Genomic DNA, 18,371 nt, shown 5'->3' with positions numbered 1-18,371 from the left:
TCTCGCGAGAGCGCGAGACTAGGCCCGAGACTTTCCGTGAACAAGATGGACTGATAGCCATCGAAAATTTGGAGGTTAGTATCTTTATCCTTCCAAAGTTGTCACTGATGAAAGAATTCACTAGGAACTGTATCTACACGTGACAAATGAATCTCTTCAACGATGCCCGTATTTTTATTTTTTACCGTAGTTGTTTTCGTGGTCCATGTAATACATTTAATAGGCTTTTGGGACTGGCTGCAGATAAACCGTTGTTTGAATCGGGTGGTGGTGGAGGGGGCGGGGAAGCTTCAGGCAGATAAGGGGTTTGTTCGTTAATTAGAAACTTGCTGTTTCGTCGCCTGTAGTTTAGTATGGGAGCTACACTTTAACTTTTCGCTCTTTCTTCTATCACGTTTAGGTCCAGAAGATTGACAAACTGCTACACGACGTGCACTTGGTGGTGAAGAATGCAGTATAGTTCTTTATTTGTTGTTTGTGTGAAAGATTATTCGTAAATACCCAAGTAAAAGTCACTTGTACAGTTGTTCCAATATGTGGTTTGCAAGCACCTACTGTTACAGTATGACAACGATGTTTTTGATTACGATGAAAATGTTTAACTAAAACCAAACTACGTGAGAACATCATGAGAAAAATACTGTAACAGTTGTAAATTGTGTGTGTGGTGGGGGGGGGGGTATTACTGTTGTTTTGATTTAGTTCCAAGATTTTTCAATTAGGCGCTGAGCTCTGGTTATTGTAAAATTCCTTGACTTGACTGATGGAATGAATTGTTCCACATATGTGATATGTTGGTAGTCTCCACCAGACTCCTTTGCAGGCTGAATGAATAGTAGAAATCAGCCTAAAAAGGGGATCGGACGTGTATATGGACTGTCTCTGGCCGGCTAACTCCTGGCCAATTAAATCCCCTTTTTTGGCTGATTTCTACTATTTATTCAGCCTGCAAAGTAGTCTGGTGGATAACAATATGTTGGTACGGAGAGTATGTTGTAGAGTTCTCAGACCATTACATAAACAATGCCATAGATATGTTTGTAGGCTTGTTTCCATTTATGGTTATCGCTTATTATATTAGTTGGATTGGGAGGTGGGGAGGGTGTGAGTTGAAAAGGTTATCCCCAAGCAGATGTTTGGATGGAATTTTGTACAGTTTTCAGACTGTAACTGTCAGTCCCTCATTCCAGCTTACTGTCAATTAAGCCAGACAGTCAAAGTGGTTAACCCCATCTGCTTGGAGATTATGGAAAGATGAAAGGCACCTAGCAAAAAAGTGAAGGATTCAAACATTGCTGTATCTTTGTTAGTCTAAGGAAGTTTGCTACTGTTAGCTGAAATACCACTGTTTTATGTAAAATATGGCAAAATTTCTCTGTACACGAAATCTGTTAATAGAAAAAAAATTCTGAATGAGAATTTGATAAAGATCCAACGTGTGTATTGTCGATTTGCATCTGATTGGGTAAACTAGTCTTTATTTTGTTATTCTCATTTTTGTTTTTTGCCCACTAGGCATGTCGGTGGGGATGAGTAAGATATCATTGGCTACAGACAAATCGCATGTATTAGGATTATGTAAGACATTGTAATAATATATTGTGAGCGCACGGAATGGGATTTTTGGATCTTTCTTATACTTCGGAGCAATTGTAACAACCAGATTCCGTGGTGTAGCGGTTATCACATCTGCCTAACACGCAAAGGTCCCCGGTTCGATCCCGGGCGGAATCATTTTTTTTCAATATATTTATTCAGCAATTTTTTTCATCAAAGTTTTCTTGTATAATTCCGAAATCGGTTATTGAAAATTATGAAGTCATTTGGGCTTGGAGAGTGATATCATGTTTTGATATGATTAATAGCACAAGTAACTCAACTCTTCAAAAGTAAAAGCTAGCTGCATTTGTATATAATTCTCAACTCTGAATATCATTTGTAATCAGGCCATGTTGATTCGATTATATGGACGACATCCACGCGCGCATGAATTTTCGTCCGTTAAAAAAAAACGTTTTCAACCATACTAGTAGTATACTGGAAATCGTACAAAGCAGCTGCAAAATTATCAGATATATGCCGAAAATTGTAAAAAAAATTAATTGGAGAACGATACAAATGTCTTAGATTGTCAAATTCAATCCCAAAGGAAAAGAAGAAAATGTGAAGAAAATGAAGAGTCTATCATTCGCCATACCATACTCCGTGTGTTTAGTCATTTGTTAATAAACTTTCATAACCGCTTAGATTTTACAATTTCTTTTTGCCAAACGTTTTTTATTCGCACGCTCGCATCAGTTTTGAGGTCTTACACTACTATGAATACTAAATAAGCCTGTGAGTGATTGTATTTTTTCGCTCTTATCTTTCTTGGACGTCATTAAGACATGTCACGTTAGAGTAAGACTTTACATGCGATGGACGTCACTCGAAACGTCTCGAAGTCATCGTAAATAATCTAGTAGCAGAGTTTAAATATTGTTATAAAACAGTCCACCAAACCAATATATTCCGATGAAAATAAAAGTTTTGGCAGCGGTGGGATTCGAACCCACGCCATCGAAATGACTGGTGCCTTAAACCAGCGCCTTAGACCGCTCGGCCACGCTACCTACATGAGAATCAATTTGCGAACCGTTGTCGTGATGGTATTCTATGATATAGAGTAGGTTGGCAAGGCATACTCTGTATAGAAGGAGGTTAAATACAAGTATTTGAGAATACATTTGAGATTTGAGAATAATGAGAGTAGCTTAGCCTCTGCCTTAAATACAAGTATTTAACCTCCTTGTGTAAAGGTGATGAATTAAAATAAATGTTTTGGTGTTCTAAAAACACCTGTCGCGGTTTCAGTTAGTGTCATGTAGCAAATAATCTATAAATTCTTAACTTTTGAAATCAGTTTTTATGACGTTGCCATAGTTCTAAGGCATCAGTCGTTTGTAGGAAAAAATTAAACCTTTGGCTTTTCTTCGTTGTTAGCTACTTTTAGCCTCTACCAGGCTTGGGAAGCGGTTGGAAATAGCATACATTGGCGCATGGCCAAATACTACTAGTAAATAGACAGATAACATGCCAGGGGAGTGGGTCCGCAAAGGTGTACATATAGCCGCTTTAGCGGACCAACTCCCCTGGCATGTTGTATGCCTATTTGGCCAAAAGACTCTTTTGAGCCCCTTCAGAAATTAAGTACAACAGATTTCAAGAGACTCGATGCTACAGACAGATTAGATGAACAACACGTCAATTAAAAACAGATAAACATAAAATTTTATCAAAAGACTGTTTTGTTATATAATACAAAAAAAAACTTATGATTAGGTCCCACTAGATTGTGTTAACACCACAACGTGCACTAATCCTTATTGTTTTAACACTAGTATAGGATGTAGTAGATACATGTACAAATTGTCAAATACGTACACTGCTACCAAACGGTGTACTCTACGAAAATCTACCACCAGTGAGTAAAACAATAAAAAAAAAAGTTGAGGTTCATTGGTCACTGCTACAGAAGTGAAGATGAAATCATACATCAGTATTACTGGGGGAACCCACTCATGGAAAAAGAAGTCGAGGTCGCCCAGCAAGAAACTATATCAACCAATGAATGGACGACACCCAGGTCGACAGGAAAAAGCTGTGGTAGAAATGTATGTTCAATAGTTGCTCCCAAACGTGGGAATAAGAGAAAACCTCTCAATTCAGAGGCAAAAGCTGTGGCAAGTGGAACATCAACAGATACCAACTATGCAAATGATGACCTAATCTGCATAATTAATGTGAACATTTTGTGACTCCTTATTGGTGAATTATGGGAATTTTATACCTTGTGACATGTGTAAGTTACTTAAAGGTTAACATCACGATCCATATATTATGTTAATATAGATGTAATTTGCATAATTAATGAGGACATGTTGAAATGAGGCATGGCAAAGAAGAGGAATTTTACACAAAAATATTGTCATTTGAATTTAAAAAACCATAAATTAAACTAGATTATGCTAATTACGACCTTATTTCCAGGCATAGTCAATGAGACATAAAACAATCATATATTTCATGGAGGTATCGTATGTAAGAATTCTTGTTGTATTTTGTTGTGTGGCGCAAGATATAAACTTGAGTGCAGCGCCACACTGTCCTTGTTATGTTTTGATGTTTTGATGAATAAAAAAAATATGGTTGTCAAGAGGAGATTATAGGCCCTTGGCTTGATCTTTCCAATGATTTTTAAAAGTTAGTATTTGCTTCATTTATGACATATATGTTAGTTTATTTAGGCCATGTTGATTTGATTATATGGATGACATCCTCGCGCGCATGAATTTTCGGCCGTTTCCAAAAAAAAAAGTTTCAACCATACTGTAAATCGTACAAAACAGTTGCAAAATGAGCAAAAATATACCATAAGTTACAAAAAATTTTATAAAAACTATACCAATGTCGTAGAATGCCAAAATCAAACGAAAAAAGACGAAATTGTAAAGAAATCAACTTTAAGACTAGATTATTCGCCAAACCATATTCTGTGCCATTTGCTCAACCCTCATGACCACGTAGATTTCATAATGAAAAGAACTTTTTTTTTGCAAAACTTTTTTTTTTATTCGCACGCTCACATCAGTTTTGGGGCTCCCGGAGGATGTCATCCATATAATCAAATCAACATGGCCTTAGTTCAGAAAAGTGGTCTCTAGTTGCCCGTATTTCATTGGCTGAAGCAGAACACATTTTATTTTGAGCATAAGCAATATGTTTTCCATAACAAGACGTCGTCGATCATATAGAAAAGTTTACTGACACAACAAAAGTACAGCGACTTTCGTAAGGTCTAAGACATGTAGATAATACAGACAAATATACATGAGTACAACAAAATTATCCTACGTACAAAACAATAAATGGGTCAACTAATACTACTTGTTCTAAGGTCTAAACGTTCTTTGATATATTTACCTATTTGTACACAGTAAGGGTTATTGCCTTCTAGGATGAAATTAAATTTATCTATAGCATAAATCTAACAAATTCTGTTGAGCAGGCGGAAAGAAGGTTGAACAGCTTTGTGCGTTTATCGTTATATGGCCTTATATAGTGTACAATCCAAAATAAAATGTTGTTCGTCTTCAATATCATTGGGACAGTATGGACAAAACCTCTGGTCGCGAGGTTTTTTTTTATATCTTCCTAATTATCTTCGGTAAACATATTGTTTTTACTCAATTTCTTCTTCCTCCTCTTCTTCTTCCGTTCAAAACACCTAAAAAAACGTCGATCAGCATGCTGGTAGGTTGGTACGTTCGACATTGAACCTTGGTCATTTTGGCCAACATAGATGTCAGAAAATGATTTTATGGCAAAAAATGCGTGAAAAAAGTTGCATTTTAAGCCAAAAATCGAACTTAAGAACCTGTTTGAAATTTTAGAATCAACGGTCGAAATTGGAATAGGGTTCGAGACGGCCGCGGGTCAATGACCGCGCGGCCGCCCCAGTGGGGCAGTGTTCGATCCACGGGCGCAGGTCAATGGCCGCAGCGAGGTAAGCCTTGAGTCTCCGGCGCAGCAGTCATAACCATTTTGGACAGAAGAAATATGTGATTATATTTTCCTGTAACACGTAAGGCCATGTTGATTTGATTATATGGATGACATCCTCCGGGAGCCCCAAAACTGATGCGCGCGTGCGAATAGAAAAAAGTTTTGCAAAAAAAAAAAGTTCTTTTCATTATGAAATCTACGTGGTCATGAGGGTTGAGCAAATGGCACAGAATATGGTTTGGCGAATAATCTAGTCTTCAAGTTCATTTCTTTACAATTTCCTCTTTTTTTGTTTGATTTTGGCATTCTACGACATTGGTATAGTTTTTATTAATTTTTTTGTAACTTATGGTATATTTTTGCTCATTTTGCAACTGTTTTGTACGATTAACAGTATGGTTGAAAACTTTTTTTGGAAACGGCCGAAAATTCATGCGAGCGCGGATGTCATCCATATAATCAAATAAACATGGCCTAACCAAGCTAGCTAACGTCGACGCCATTGTTGGTAATCTCCTGCAGTCCTGGCTTTGGACTAACAGACGGCCGCGGCATACTAGTAGAAATATGTGTTAAAATTATTGATCAGAACCACGAGATTGTTGATATACACGTTGTATGTATTATGGCGAGTGTTGATATATGCAAGGAGGTTAAATACATGTATTTAACTAGCCGCGGCGACTGTTGCAGGGCTTCTCTTGCTTGCAGTCTTTAACATTGGCCCTAACAACAGTCGCGGAGCCGTGCATTGGGCCAAATGAACAAACATGTGTTTTACCGGCTAGTATTTAACCGCCTTGATTTATGTGACAAAAAAGTTTATGTGACAGCAAATTTGGTACCATCCTTCACGACAGAAATAATAATGACAGAATTTCCATGTAAAAGTTTCGATTATCGATGAATTATGTTATAGAATTTAAAGATGTTATTTTTTTTACATTTATGTGATTATGTGACTTTTCTAACCTAACCCTAATTTAACCCTAACCCTAACCGTAACCCTAGCTAAAAAAATTCGATCAAAACAGGGACACCACGGTAGCATTGGAATCCCCTTCCGGTCAGAAGTTCAAAACTGCAAACCAAACTTCGATATCGTTTGTCGTTCCCGAGATCTAGACCCTAACCCTAATTTAACCCTAACCCTAACCCTAACCCTAGCAAAATTAAAATCGATCAATAACATGGAAACCATGGTATCATTGGAATCCCCTTCCGGTCAGAAGTTCAAAACTGCAAACCAAACTTCGATATCGTTTGTCGTTCCCGAGATCTAGACCCTAACCCTAATTTAACCCTAACCCTAACCCTAACCCTAACCCTAGCAAAATTAAAATCGATCAATAACATGGAAACCATGGTATCATTGGAATCCCCTTCCGGTCAGAAGTTCAAAACTGCAAACCAAACTTCGATATCGTTTGTCGTTCCCGAGATCTACGACCCTAACCCCGTCATGTATAACTACAAATACCCATGACTCGGAAGAGGCCCTCTTTTGGCTCACTGTGCCCGACCGCAGTATTCACTTAAAAAAAGCGTATACGTCCGACAATCGCTCGAACGCCGAAACTTCCCTGTCTAATCCTGCCAGTTATAAACAGGGTTTCACCTCAAATTCTTTTTAGATCAGTTCTGAGTGATGAAAGGGATTTATGGTGGACCTAAATTCACGCTATTCGGGCACAATCATTTTTTTTGTCGGGACTCTTTTAGAGACTACACGTGCGGAGTAATTGCGGATACAATCAGGAGAGTAAGCATTTCAAAAGTGAGCAGAAACGGATTATTTCCAAGTCATTTAGTCCTCTATACATTGTACCCTGTAGTGTACGATTGCCATGCAAAAAAAAAAGAGTTCCCTGTCCTCAATTACGGTAGGTAATGCTGATATTACTAAATCATAAAATGCTGATTTTTTTCAAGTCAAAAACTAACACTGACACAAGTTGCCTTCTTTTCTTTTATTACAGCAAATAGACATACACACAAATGGGGGGAAACACTGGGTCACTTTTCCTCTGTACTATAGAAACACTGTGCAATACCCTGGACTGGAGACCCAACCATTCCAGACATTCTGTAGGAGCAGATATAAAATAAAATGCTCTATATTAAAATCTCCATTCAGACACAACAACTGTATGACATGTTATGTACATGTAATAATAAATCCCAAGAATTCCATCAGTGGGGAGGAGGGGGTATAAAAAGGCCTGTCTGGAGTTTATACTATATATATATATTGAACACTGTAGAGCACATTGAAAATTCAACACACAAGAACATTTGACTTGGCCAAGTTTTCTGATACAGCTGGGCTTCTAATACATGTAGGTGGTGAATAAAAAAGTCACCCTGGTCTTTCTGAACACCCCTTGACACACAGTATACAGTTGAGGCAACGCTAGACCTAGTTAGATCTAAATGTGAGATTTCTTCAATGTAATGGCTAACTTATAAAAAAACTGCACCGATTGTTAACTAATACAGAGGTAGTACATGGTAAATAAAAAAAAAAAACCTGAAATAAAAAAAATTAATGTTTCCCTAACAAACAGGCATGGAGAATTAAACTATGACTGTAGAGATTAGATCATGGTAGAACCTAACTACCTGCCAGAGTTACCAGTGGTTAGGATGTACTGTCGCACACAAGTTAGAAGTTGGGTATGCATAACAAAATTGCGCATTCTATGAGCTGCCTCACTGTAGACATTATAGATCACAATTATATACTATTGTAGAGCACACTGGCAGAACGTACTGCACCTGCATAAACCGGAACATTTTGGGCATAGCACTTCGGCAGACACAAGGTCGTGCTCATGTACAGTATCTAAAGATGACATGTTGTCTTCACATGTTGTGTTGGAAAAGATATCGTACTGGAAAAAATGGAAAATCTAACAGCATGTTTTTGGCAGGCGCAGCACATTCTGGAAACTAATAAAATGAAGCCAGTTTTTGCTTCTGAGCCGTACCCAAAAATCTGCATACATGGTGTCAATGTGAAATGGTAGGGTGTAGAGGGTGGTGGGCTTTCTTAGTTTTCACTGTGAACGGACAGTGGCCATTCTAACTTCTAGTTAGGGCTGGAGGTGCGAGGTAGTATGCAAGCTTTGGAATGTTTTGTACTGTTGTCACCTAGTATTCGTTTGTGTGTATCAGGCTGAGGATTCTGTTACAATGTTTGTGTTTCAATGACTGTGTCACGTTTGAAATATCTATCTCTATAAACTTGCCGGGAGCTAATACATTCAATATCAAGGACAAATAGCAATATTCACAGGCGACCATGTGTCAAATGTTCAAGTTATTATGGACATACAGAAATGTAGTCGTTGGATTTTCACAACTGAATCTATTAGCTGATGAAGATGAATTTGGACAACCATGTGACCAAATATCCAAACATCAGACAACCCTGATGTTTTTCTTCAACCTTCTACACTGGTAGTGATTCCATGTCAATAAATATGCTGACAGATTTTGCTAGGGTTTTGCGGTGAGCTGGCGATAGTCTGAGACCCATCCTTGGCCAACTTGTCTCTGCTCCAACTACATGTATTTTATAATTTGTCAGATACAAGCTGAGCAAGGGTTGGTCTCAGGCGATGCTGAGGTACATGTATGGGAACAGGATAAACTATAACAATGGACATAATCATGTTTATACATCAAGAAAACACAAAGTATGAAGAGGTTTATTTGTGAGTACAATTTCGAAGCATGTGCTTCTTTCTAACACTGAAAGTTGGTTAAAAAAGGAAAAAAAAACCTTGCATGGAAATCGATTCGTAACCGTCTAGATTTCAACAAATGACACTTTATGTCTTCTTTCTACCCCATGGTTTGGGATAGCCCATTTCACAAGGACACATTTCTGGACTTTGGCATTATCACTGTAAGGGTGGGCAGGGGTGGAATTATAATAGGCCATGTATACACTGGGTCAGAATAGTGTGTGGACGAATGTTTGTTTGTACCTTACCAGCTTTACAAATTCACAAGGCAATCTATGTTGTCAAAGGTCTGAAAATTCCTATGGAAAAATACAGAGGTTCTGGGACTGCTTGATCCATTCATGTTTTTACACAGTTGTAACTTCTATAACCTCTTGTCAAACGTTTTCTGGCAGGTCAAAATCTGTTAAACCAGCTTTGAAGAGCATAATATTGTTGATTCGCTACAGACATTGTTTGTTACATTATTGGCCATACATCAATTTCATCTGCCCAATTTCTATAGGACTAGATTTTGGATTCTCCAAACTTTAACACCGAAAACTAGCGCCATTTCTAAACTCAACAAAACAATAGGCAGTAACTCTTTTAGGGTTCATGGCACTAAATGGATAAAGAATCATCTTTAATGTGCTTGTTCTGTGTTTTTTTTTACCAAAAATATTTTTCCAACAGTACTGGATGGAGTCAGTGGAACATCCTCATATTTTGGCAGGAATTTTTAGGTTGGAAAATCCAAGAAATTGTTGATGAAATTGGTAATGGTGGTGGTACAACACAGATCCATGTATGTAACTGAACAATTGTTACAGAATTCTTTGACAGGGAGGGGGGGTCTTCATAGCTGAAACTCCTGATATCATAGAAAAACATTCATAATAAGCATTAGGTTTCTCCTGCCTAATTCCAAGACATCATTTGAAATTTCAACATCAGAGGTTTTCTGACACAGCTACCATGTGCTTTTCCCCACACCCAAAACTTTGGGTTTGTTTTTAAAAGTTCAGATTTTTCCAGAAAGGAGAGACACTGGGCACCAAGTCAAGTGGTCTAAGCACTGTGGAGACAGCAAACATACATTATCCGGAACAACAATTACAAGATCATCTCATCATTGAATTACAAAAATAGGACTTTCGTAAGCATCAATTCTCGATAAACCACCACGATATAGTAAAACTCTATATGGTTGACTAGAGGTAGATTCTATGGCAGAGCCACGGTACATACAATACAATATTGTCACACTTGGCTTTTGTTTTGAACCATTCACACAAACCACAGAATGCTGGCTGCCTGGCATCGTCCTCACCACCCCTTCATCAGAATGGTTGTGTCCCTTGTTAGTGTTACACTTCTGCTACAGGTGGCATGCTCCATTCATAACAAGGGGGTGACGACCACTACAGATTTGAAGTAAAAATGAACAAAACCACACTGGCTTCTTTCAAGCTGCAGTACCGAGTGGCGATGCCAGGTGGCCAGCACAGTCACAAGAACCAAGTTCTCGTGTCACAAAGTATCTACTAACTGTACTAGCGAGGCACTACTGAATCACAATACAAAGTTTGCTGCAAACTGTACAGCTCCATCCTAACCTGTCCACCCCCGTTTACAAAGTTTTGTTACAGTCTTCACTGCTTATGTGTATCAAAAAATGGTACGATCCATTTCAAAATAGGGATGTTTCAAAACCGGAAGATGCATGAGAGAGAATATCTCGTCATGCACAGTATTCCTTTTTCTTGTATCGTTTTCTTGTTTAATATTTGGGATGTACCATGTTGCAGTATGGGGGTGACCAGGTTGCCGGACACAGCTTACAGGAAACATTGTCACAAAGCACCGACTTCATGGCCGTTGTTGTTGTTGTTTTGTTTTCACTTCATGTATAGCACTACTTGCAAGTGTACAAACGTTTCACGAGGTATACAAATAATGTTTGCACTCCACCAATGACTGTTACAGTCTGGAAAAAACATAGCACAATATAGATATAGATACAATATAGATATAGATATATATATACCAAACAGAGCACAAAACATAACTACACTTTTTCATTATATTGACATGAATATCTACTGTTGGACAAAAGCTACTACAAAAATAAAATGGCACATAAATATTACCATATATCCCTCTGGTTGGAGGGTATATAAACCATTGAAGTGGTCAAATGATAGTCTAGAGTGTTCGTTATAGAATTACTGAGAAAATTTGGCATCACAATATGCTCCTCCTTTCACATATTCCTGAGTTTCTAAAAACCTGTAAAATAGTCAACAAAACGGGCGACGGAAGAATATTATACATTTTTAAAAACTGCTGGCAGACAACACGAAACAAAAAAACAACAAAAACATAAACATACCCATATCTACCTCTCTCTTAGAGATTGTTACAAAATACATTAGAATACAATATAAAAAGAAAATACTAAACTCTTGTCTTGAAACTTACTGAGTGGCACATACCTTTTTTGGCAACCATCTTCATAAATTTCTGGAAGACACACTTCCAATCCATCGCATCATTCCATTTTATAAATGAGGTATACAAATGTAGTAACTGATTATCGCTCATTAGCATGATTAGTCTTAATTTTTGGCTTCTGATTGAAAGGTAGCAGAAAACTCATCATCTCATTATTTTCCTTCAAAAGCTTCTTTACGTTTGTCTGTTACCTACTTTACTTTGTCTTGCCTATACTTGTAGCAAAACGCTCAAGATTCGAGTATACAAACAACTTCAAGCCCTTTACATGTCTCTCTCTCCTCTACAAGAAAGAGAGTCCGTTTAGTATAACCATTTGCACTGCACAATCCTATAGATCTCCTTCTCATAAACCCAATTCCATTCAACTGTACTGAATTTCATTATCACTAGATATCTTTACACATTGACATTCAACTTAAGTTACGTCACCGTTTTGGTGCTTAACACTGTGTTACATCATATCAGTGGATGTAGACTTTGAACAAGTAGAATAAATTCATCTGTGTGTAGATTTGGCTTTTAAAAGTAACGGTGAAAACTCAGTCAGTTACAATTTAACATTTATGCTCAACTCCACTGTTTGCACGACATGCTGCTAAATATACACTTGCAAAATTAATCTTTTTCTGCAAGCTCTCAGAATTCAATAAAGGTATCGTCATACCTGATAATTATAATATCACTCTATTATTGTGTTCCCAAACACTTAAAATTTGATTAACTAAATTACTGGCAATTAAAAAACCTCACTCTGCAACCAACTGCAATGCACAACACACATATCCTCAGGCTGCAAAGAGACCAACCACAGACCTTCTTACATCTGACCAACCAATCACAGGGCTTTCCACAACAAACCAATCACGGACCTTCTTACAAGGAGGCTCGATTACCATATGTCTGAGCTAAAGGTAGGCATTCCAAGATGGAGGAAGATTTTGCACCCTTTGTTACATGGGCATTGTTTGAATGAAAACACAAATTTCATTCTTAGTTGTTTTTTTAAGCACCCCATTTACTACAAATTTGTAGTCAATCTAGGGATGCTTTAGCCAAAACTGTTTGTCTTTCTGTTTGTACAACAGAGTAAGAACTGTGAATTATCAAAGGAAGGAAATCAACTTTCTGTACCCGACTCAGCTCAACATAACACGCTGGATGGCAACCCTTACGTCACACCACGACAGTCACAATCCCAGTCACATACGACGGCACATCTGACAAAACCCACAGACCAACATCTTTCTCTAGACTCAAGCCACGACTCTTTTGTCTCACACACTGTGACGACACTCTTGTCCTGTGTTTTTTACTGCCACTGTTGTCCTTTGCTCAGTCTTGCGAGGCCACCCCCGTCTCTAAGGAGTACGTGTGAGTGATGACCGGCAGGGCTTCTGCCCCCGTGCTCGTCATCGTCATGGACGCCGCCCCGGCGCTCGCCGCCTCGCTCCCGCTCAAACCCGCTCCCGTGGCCGTGGTGACCATACTGCTCACCGATTGGCTGATGGTCGCCGTGGAGACTCCCGAGGCCGCTGCGGCGGCGTTCGCGGCGGCGATCTGGGCGATCTGCGCGGCGGTGTAGTGGTCGACCTGGGCTTGTTGGTACAGGGCGGAGCGAACTTCGTGCCGACGGGCTCGCATCAGAGACTTGTACTCCCCTGGGGGCAAGGGTCAAAGAGGTCAAGGGTTACGACAAGCACCTTCCTCAACAGTAATTGTATCAATCTTCTCTTCATCTAAACTACAAAGTCATGCAGTATAACCACTTCCTTACACATGTAAAACACAAGGACAAGAAAAAATTGTACAAAATACTAGTATCAAATAAGTAAAATTTGTTCACCACGAATGTTCAAACACACACAAGTGTAATTATGATGGAAATATGTTCAAAATTACATGCAAATTGATTCTAAACATCAGTGAGAACAGAAAAATAAAGCATTAAAATAATAGTATAAAGTATAAATACATGTACAGTTCATACACTCACTGGACAAATTCCCACGAAGCACACAGATATAATCTTAAGTTCTTAACATGCAAAAAAGACCATGCAAGGCACACGCACAATGTCCACAATAACACACAGGTTAGTAAAACACTGATGTATGTAGTAAAGTGACAGCTGCCCTGCAGGCAGTGAAGCCATGCTTGTATGCATCAAGGTCAGACTGCCCTTTCAGGGGCGACATGCCAAAATCCACCACTGGAGAGGGGGAGGGGGGCAGAAAATTAACTGGAATGCAGAGACCAAAGCAGCTTTAACTGAAACGTATTTCAGGGGGAACTACCGTTGACGGGCCACTCTTTCCTTTTCGAATCAACTTCGTGTCAAATTTGTCCTTGCTTTATCTGGTTTACGGAAACCATTTTTGATGTCAGAAATAACTAAAAAGATACATGTATTGGCATACTTCAGCCAAGTTTATAATATGATTGTGTTAGATTTTTGGGGCATTGAGTGAAAATTATTGTTTGCTAATCTTTCTGCCCAATGGGCAAGATTGTAGGTTTCAAAGTTTTCTGATTTTGTGGTAAGTACAAAGGATGTGTTTTAGGATGACTGTACAGAAAGGTTACGACACAAAAGATGAACACAACAAAACTCAAAATTCCACAGCATGTTATTGTCTGGAAAAAACAACCAGAACAGAAAAGGAAATCTTTACATAATGGGTGAACCAAACAGAGACAATACACGAAAGGCATGATCATAAAAATTGGAAAACGAAAACATTTGTATAGCATCACCCCAATGTTTTAGTCAAAACGTGGCAATGCAGTATCAGTTGAAACTGAGGAATATGTAAAAATTTGAAACTAATTTTTAGCAATTGCAGACTGAAGTAACTACTGAAGTTTCTCAAAGTACACGTTTCTTTTGTCAGGTGCATGCTGTGATAGTACTAGTAGTTGGGTCTGACAAAAACCGGACAATGTGGCCCCCGATATTGGGTTAGTCCCACGTTGATACGACAAGCACGATTGTACTACCTGCAAGGAGCCAGGCCCTCTCTTGTCCAATGAATGATGCTTTTCGTTTACCTATCCTCAACTTTTTCCCATCCACAATGCAGGTGCGTTTGGGACGGGGTTTGTATTTGTAGTCGGGGTATTTCTCCAGGTGGGCCTTGCTGAGACGTGCCTGTTCCTCATAGTATGGCTGCTTCTCCTGGTTAGACATGGACTTCCATCGAGAACCTGAAGAACAAGGTTTGTCAGCTTGTATTTTAACACAAGTTTATTGCAAGTTCTTGCCGGTAGGCTAATGGACCTATACCATTATTACGCCACAGTTTGTTTACCTGTTCTAAAGAACATTCTAGAACGGTCAGTTAAAGAATAAAGATCATTTCAAAGTTTTCAAAGTAAGGTATGTCTGGTTTTTTGCTGCGTCTAGTTGTGTTGACACAGCATTACATGCCGCAAGGGTGATTTAGTTGTGACATTAGAGGAAGGTAGTACTGTATTAAAAGCCTTATATTAGGCTAACGCTACACAAACACATACCGCGCTACGCACCCCTGTACAATATAAACGTCGATTGACCGGCATTCATTGCGGTAAACAAACTGTGAGGTAATAATGGTAAAGGTCCATTGCAAGTACATGTAACATGAAAATCAAGGATGGACAATGGATAACAATATAGTACATGTATGTGACTGCTCTAGTTACTAAACACTAAAATCTAACTTATTGGGTTTGACATCTTTTTCTGAGACAGTGGAAGACCAATGATCCCACTTATTCTACTATGTGTGGATTTTGAAACTCACCAAGGATCTTGCTAATATTGGAGTTGTGCATGTCGGGAAAGCTTTGGAGGATCTTGCGTCTCTCGTCCTTCGCCCACACCATGAAGGCGTTCATTGGTCGCTTGATGTGCGGCTCGCTCACCGTGCGACCCCTGACCTCTCGGTAGATCCTCGCTTCTTGTATGTGGGGATCTGCAAGATGAAGTATCGTTTTTATATTAACAACCCGATAATGGACCACAATTCTAAGCCAGCCATTTTACATTGCCTATAAATCTGTGTGAACCTGAAATTTATTGTCATTTCTTACCACGTTTCTGTAATCATTTCATACTGGAAGCATTTGAAAAAGCCAAAAAAACAAGCTACGTGAGAGGTGTTCATTTTTGGGTACCACCAATAAATAGCTAGAACCAGCCTGCGCAATCAAACAAGCAACAGTTTTCAGTCAGGGACATCACATTTAAGTCTTGCATAGATCAGTAAGCTATGGGGCAGGGTTGATTCAACTGACTACATTAAAAACTTGACCAGAAAATTGGAGTTAAAATTCTGTGTCAGATGTTTTGCCACCCTGAAATTTCATTGGATGCCTGTAAGATAACAAATGACCAATTTACAATGTTGTACTTTATCTATGCCATACCCACCCCAAATAATGTGCCTTTCAATCGGCTGTTCCGAGATCAGGGTGCGCCAATGGCATCGTGCATCGTTATGTCAATCTTACTCTGTATTTATCGCATTCTGTTGACATTTATCAAACTTGTTATACTAGTACAGTTATTTTCCAGACAATCAGGAAGAGATTTGGTGTTAAGATGTTTAAAACTTATGCTATGGCCAATTTAAGACCAGAAATTGGCATAAAATCTACGTTATGCTGTTGCACTTGAAAAATGCCAGTTTTTGAAATATGCTTTTAAGTAATTTGGGAACAAAAAATGGAATGAAAAGATTTGCAATATGTTCAGACATGCTCAGTCTGATATGTTTTGCAAAAAACCTGATGATGATTGGAAATTTCTCTTTTCTACAGCGCATTTATCAATATGTTGTACACGTTATGTAAAATTCATAAATTAACACATTGCAATTAACTTATCTCCCTGTACTAAAAAGGATGTTGATAGAACTGGCCGTTTTGCATGTTATGCAAGGTACATCCATATATGACACAAAACATGTGTTTTTATGTTGCTTGTCCTTTGGGTAAATATGGCTGATGGCTTACAGTTACCTGTCTTTTTTGTCCGAGAAAATGTGTAGTGTCCGTTGCTCGGTAATAACTTAAAATAGAAAAGCTGTGGGTGCATATGATTTCAGGTTTTGAAACAGCTGAAGATGCTGACTTAAAACACAGTAGCTATTTCAGTCTATTGCTGTAATTATATGAAATAATGTCAAAAAACCTCAAGGGTGTAGTGTCCGTTGCCATGTAGTGTCCGTTGCCAAGTATACCATATAGGTACATTAATTACATTTTGTTGCAAGTTTGAAGTTATTTTGTCATTTATGTTATTTCTGTAGCATTTTGTCAACCCCTAAATGACAGGTCTTGCAAGATTTGGTGTTCTTGTCATGTACTTGAGCGGCCAGATGTGGCCGGCAACGGACACTACAGCTTAGCTGTAGTGTCCGTTGCCGGCCACATCTGAAATGAGTGGGCTAAGTTTGGAAGAGCACAACTTTTGAACCAAACGTCTCTATCCAAAAATTTAAAAAGTGCAATGTATGGCAACACCTCTAGTGCGATTTTCTGCACTGAAAGTAGAAAAATATAAAACTTGAAAAATTGGCCCAAGTGCAACCCTTTGGCGCACCCTAATCTCGGAATAGCCGAATGCAAAATGAGCCAAAATTTGGTGTCCCTCAACCAAAAAATGCGACAACATCAATTCCATTGTCCAAATCCTGCATTTGACGTGTTCAAAAATTAATAATTGTTCTATGGAAGTCATGGATGGCGGGCGGTACCGTAAAGGTACCTCTTATCGAACGTTATCACGGCCCGGGTATGATATACAGTGTAAATGTACATACTTGGCCTGCCGTCAGCGTCCAGTTCACGATGGTGGCTGGACGCAGCCGCTTCCTCCGAGGTCAGGTCTATCACCATCTTCCCAGGCTCCTTCACTTTCTGAGTCAGCTCCGAGGACGCGCCCTCCCCGCCGACCTTGCCGGAGGTCATCTGCCGCATGTAGAGCTGGTGGGTCAGCGCCTCCAGGGCGATCTTCTCCTTGTCCACGCCCTTGCTGCCCTCCGCGGCCGGCGAGGTCTGCTGGGACAGTCCGTTCATGTGAGCCGTGGTGGTCAGCACGCCCACCGACCGCAGTCTTTCCAACTCAGCCTGCTGTTTGGCCTGAGTAAAGACAGAGAAGAAGTTATGACCAAAAGGGCTAAACGTTCTATCCAACACTAAGTAAATTAGGACTTACCAAATTTTTGACCGACTCCGTCCGAACTTTCATGCTAAGGGAAGAAGTTGTTTTGCTATTTGATCTGTTGATTACAAGCAATGTAATATACAAGCAAACTTATTGAAACTGATTTAATGGCAGGATTTTTCTATAATTTAAAGTGATTTGCAAATATAGCTGGCATCTACTGTAAGTTATTAACAGTGATTTTTCTTAAAAATCGTCTTGCATGTACATTGAGCAATGTCTCATGAAATACTTAAAGATGTACAAATGTATATATGGCGGCACACTTTCTGGAAGGAGGCCCAATCAGCCTGACAGCGAGAGATTGTGACATACACACACACACACACACACACACACACACACACACACACACACCTACACACACA

The 18,371-nt window shown here is 39.1% G+C and overlaps 2 protein-coding genes and 2 non-coding genes across 4 annotated transcripts in view; 2 read left to right on the top strand and 2 right to left on the bottom strand.

Annotated features, from left to right (window-relative positions):
* Positions 1-674, top strand: part of LOC109481886 — a 3,334-nt gene extending 2,660 nt beyond the window's left edge. Inside the window, exon 5 of the mRNA XM_019784517.1 lies at positions 401-674. Within this exon, the coding sequence (XP_019640076.1) occupies positions 401-460 (60 nt within the window). The 3' untranslated portion in view covers positions 461-674. The remainder of the gene's footprint in view (positions 1-400) is intronic.
* Positions 675-1,662: 988 nt separating this feature from the next.
* On the top strand, positions 1,663-1,734 carry Trnav-aac. The gene has a single exon. It is a non-coding gene; the product is annotated as a tRNA-Val (tRNA).
* Positions 1,735-2,530: 796 nt separating this feature from the next.
* On the bottom strand, positions 2,531-2,612 carry Trnal-aag. Its single transcript has one exon. It is a non-coding gene; the product is annotated as a tRNA-Leu (tRNA).
* Positions 2,613-9,940: 7,328 nt separating this feature from the next.
* LOC109481786 (transcription factor Sox-5-like) overlaps positions 9,941-18,371 on the bottom strand; it is a 47,890-nt gene continuing 39,459 nt past the window's right edge. Inside the window, exons 9-12 of the mRNA XM_019784375.1 lie at positions 17,600-17,918; positions 15,578-15,748; positions 14,844-14,999; positions 9,941-13,453 (exon numbers count right to left, since the gene is read on the bottom strand). Of these exons, the coding sequence (XP_019639934.1) occupies positions 13,128-13,453; positions 14,844-14,999; positions 15,578-15,748; positions 17,600-17,918 (972 nt within the window). The 3' untranslated portion in view covers positions 9,941-13,127. The remainder of the gene's footprint in view (positions 13,454-14,843; positions 15,000-15,577; positions 15,749-17,599; positions 17,919-18,371) is intronic.

The sequence above is a fragment of the Branchiostoma belcheri genome, unplaced genomic scaffold (genome assembly GCF_001625305.1).
Source record: "Branchiostoma belcheri isolate BF01 breed outbred unplaced genomic scaffold, Haploidv18h27 scaffold58, whole genome shotgun sequence".
In the NCBI taxonomy this organism is placed as follows: domain Eukaryota; kingdom Metazoa; phylum Chordata; class Leptocardii; order Amphioxiformes; family Branchiostomatidae; genus Branchiostoma; species Branchiostoma belcheri.
Note: the sequence above shows the minus strand (reverse complement) of the source record. Positions and strands in the feature narration are given on the sequence as shown.